At 25.4% G+C, this 3,460-nt stretch overlaps 1 protein-coding gene across 1 annotated transcript in view; it reads left to right on the top strand.

Annotated features, from left to right (window-relative positions):
* The first annotated feature begins 346 nt into the window (after positions 1 to 346).
* The window catches only part of LOC106791897 (uncharacterized family 31 glucosidase KIAA1161), a 16,886-nt gene continuing 13,772 nt past the window's right edge, over positions 347 to 3,460 (top strand). The window contains exons 1-2 of the mRNA XM_014757895.1: positions 347 to 409; positions 2,533 to 2,804. Coding sequence (XP_014613381.1) covers positions 365 to 409; positions 2,533 to 2,804 — 317 coding nt within the window. The 5' untranslated portion in view covers positions 347 to 364. The remainder of the gene's footprint in view (positions 410 to 2,532; positions 2,805 to 3,460) is intronic.

The following is a 3,460-nucleotide window of genomic DNA, read 5'->3' as shown; positions in this document are numbered from 1 at the left end:
TATATATATATATATATATATATATATATATATGCGTGTATGTTTGTATGTATATGCGAAAAAGACACTAATGCTCGTGTGTATATGTATATGTTTAACTGATATATACATTGAATGCTCTAAGAAGATATCGCTAAGTGGTTACCGATATATGGAACAGAAGATCAGTCTAGAACCACCTGTCTCAGAAGATGGAAGTTCTATTAATCTAATTGCAATTTTCATTAATTTTTTTTTCTTTTTTTTTTCTTTTTTTTTTCATAAGTTTATAAGAAAAAAAAACAAAAAAAAAGAACCGTTTATAAATTTTTTTTTTTTTTAATGTCACATCGATAATCAAGGAGAACAAAAAGAAGTATTAATAATGGATCGGATTAAACGTAAGAAACGAAAGAAGAATGAAAAAAAGGTATTTCCTATATAGATCATTTTTATTTATTCTGATTTATCTCTCTCTCTTTTTCTTTTTCTTTTTTTTTCTCTGTTTTTTTTAATCAGTAACGTTTTCTCAAGTGATATCAAAACAAATCCGTCAACTGGCAGATTTCACATTAATCGTCGAATAAAATAAGAAAAATTACAATTATCACATTGATCGTCGCGTATTTATATTTATATTTATTTTTTTTTCATTTTTTTTTTTTTTTTTTTTATATATATTTCACGAAAGATATGAGAATATAATAATAAAAGAGAAACGTTACGTAACAATAATGTTTTAATTATCGTTAATTTACACGCGAGTATATCGGATTACGAATGCGATGTTTATTTCAAATCGATTATTAGTGACGGTGTTTATAATTGTTAAAATGATCTAAAAAAAAAAGAAAAAAAATTATTAAAAGTTATAAAAGAACAAAAAGGAAAAAAAGATATAGAAATAAATTTGCATTATCTTTCGACGCGTAAATTTGTTTTCGTTGGAAAATATCATTGAAATATTTTTTCCTTCGAAACGATGTTAAACGTGTAATAGAACGAAAAATGAATGACGACATAAATTAACAGAATTTGAAAAGGAAATAATGAGAAAAAGGAAAAATAAAAGAGATGGATTTGTTATAGTTCGGTTTGAAAAAGAAATAAATAATATCGATTTTTAACGGCAATTAAAAAGAACAAAGATTCTTTCAGGATAGACATTGTTTTTCATTCACGAAGACACCACAATAACCCGTTATTGTCCGAGTATTCATTTAACCTAATTTCAAATGCATTCTTGACAATAGTCGAACGAAGAATCTTCATTTTGATTTTTTAATCGTTGCATTTATTTTTTTAATCGATATTTTTCTTTTATTTTCATTCAAATACCTTTATCTTCGTATATCACTTATTTATAATAATTTTTTTATTGGTCAATATAATAACGTTGTAATTTTCCAATAAAACATTATAAATTTATTTAGATAAAAAAAAAAAGAGAAACTATTGAAAAGTTTTACGAATGTGTAATTTAAACAAATTTTAATTGTATTATATTCAAACAATAAAAATATATATTTTCACGTACTATCATTTACCACATTTAATCTTATTATAGTATTTTTATTTATCTAAATCTTATGTTAGAAAATTCTATTGAGAAAAAATATTTTATCGTATTATCAGAAAGCTTGTTTACATTATATATATATTGTATATCTTATGTCAGTGAAGTAGCTTAACATTTGTTAATCGTAAAGCTTTGCACATTCGTACACACATCGAGTTCTGAATCTCTATCATTGAGTTTATTCGAGATTGCACGAAGGCTTAGTAGATTAAACCAATTACGACAAATGAGATATAAGTTTTACAGGTAATAAATGTCTACAAGATATCATAAATTTATTTGTAAATACGCTAGATAGATTATATTAAGATAGTTTGCTTCTATTCTACATTAAATTAGATTCTAACGGAGCCTTGTAACAAGTTCTTGAATAAATGAACTTATTAGATAAGACACATACAATTATTCGATGTGTCATGGGGTTAAAGGCCGGCCGATGCATGGATCACGGGATACTATATTATTGATAGGAAAATCAGTAACAAATAAATATGTCCAAAATAAGAATTATTGAAAATTGAATATGAAACATGACTCGACTGGAAGATCGAGTTCGAATATTTTAATTTGTGTCAAGAAATTATAAATCTATTATATAAATAAATTATTATATATATGTATATAATATTGTTAATAAGTATCTCTAAAATAATTTCTATGATAAATAAGCAATTTTAAGCGTTACAAAAATTAGTAACTCGAAATGAATAAAAAACAAGATTTTAAAAAATATATTAAAATTATTGAAATTAGAATAAATATATATATATATGAATCACAAAGGATGATCGAGAATTATCATTACTATGAATAATTTTGATAATTGCCAATAACGCATATTGTCGTAATTAAAAATAAACTTTTTTTTTCATTAGAATCAAAATTAAACGAACGAATAATTGTTTCGTATTTTTCTTCCTGTTTTGTTTTTTTTATAAATTTATTTTTTTACGATCGATTTTTTATTTACGTAGAAATTGCTGCTGTCCATAGCAGATCCATGGGACGTGAAAGTAGCCAGTGTCAATCCAATCGGATTGGCCAAAAGACGCGGTGTTTCTTTGTCAACGTTACCATCTTTTTCTCAGGAAGATAATTCTCTACAAGAATGGCCAATTTTAGGTGGTCCAGTTAGAACACCTTCACCTTGGTACAAACCTTCTGCCAAATCTTACATAGAAATTGATACGCAAACGCAAACCCAGGATGATACTTATCCTACGAATTATGGGAATTCTCACGAGAGGCATGTTCGTTTTTCTTTTCATTTTTATTTTACGAAAAATCAATCGTAATATATTTATATATTATATATTTAATATATTATATGAGCCGTTTATTTTGAAAGTGGCTTAAGTCCATTTGTACTTAAATTGAGATATTTAAGGTTTTGTGTTTCAACGCAATTAAAAATATACGTACAGAATACCAATGAGTTATGCTGCTTAAGTGTATTTAAAGGTGTTAAATTTACAGTTCTCATTAAAATAATGGCAATTATTAAGTGAATAATATGCGTTTTCTTACACAGAATGGAGTTAGGCCACTTTCAAAATTAACAACCAGATTCGTTATAATATTTGAAGGAACCGAAGTCCATTCAACATAATTTAAGATGCTTCAAATTGAAAAAAAACAATACTCATTTTATTTTACATATCTTTATACCACTTTAAAAACATAAATTAATGGATTCAAAACATTTTTTATAAACATAAATTACAAAACAATTTTCTACTCATCTACATTTTGTGTATGTGAAAGGGATTTAAAGAAATCATGATGTTCCRGTGGTATATATYGTAATAAGTCAATTATATCCTTGAATTTTGCGGTTGTAATTTGTCTGATATTTTTATACAGTGATGTCAATACAATATTTTCGAACTTTCTTGGTCTACC

This window comes from Polistes canadensis, unplaced genomic scaffold (genome assembly GCF_001313835.1).
Source record: "Polistes canadensis isolate GaletaPanama2010 unplaced genomic scaffold, ASM131383v1 scaffold_351, whole genome shotgun sequence".
Classification (NCBI taxonomy): Eukaryota; Metazoa; Arthropoda; class Insecta; order Hymenoptera; family Vespidae; genus Polistes; species Polistes canadensis.
Note: the sequence above shows the minus strand (reverse complement) of the source record. Positions and strands in the feature narration are given on the sequence as shown.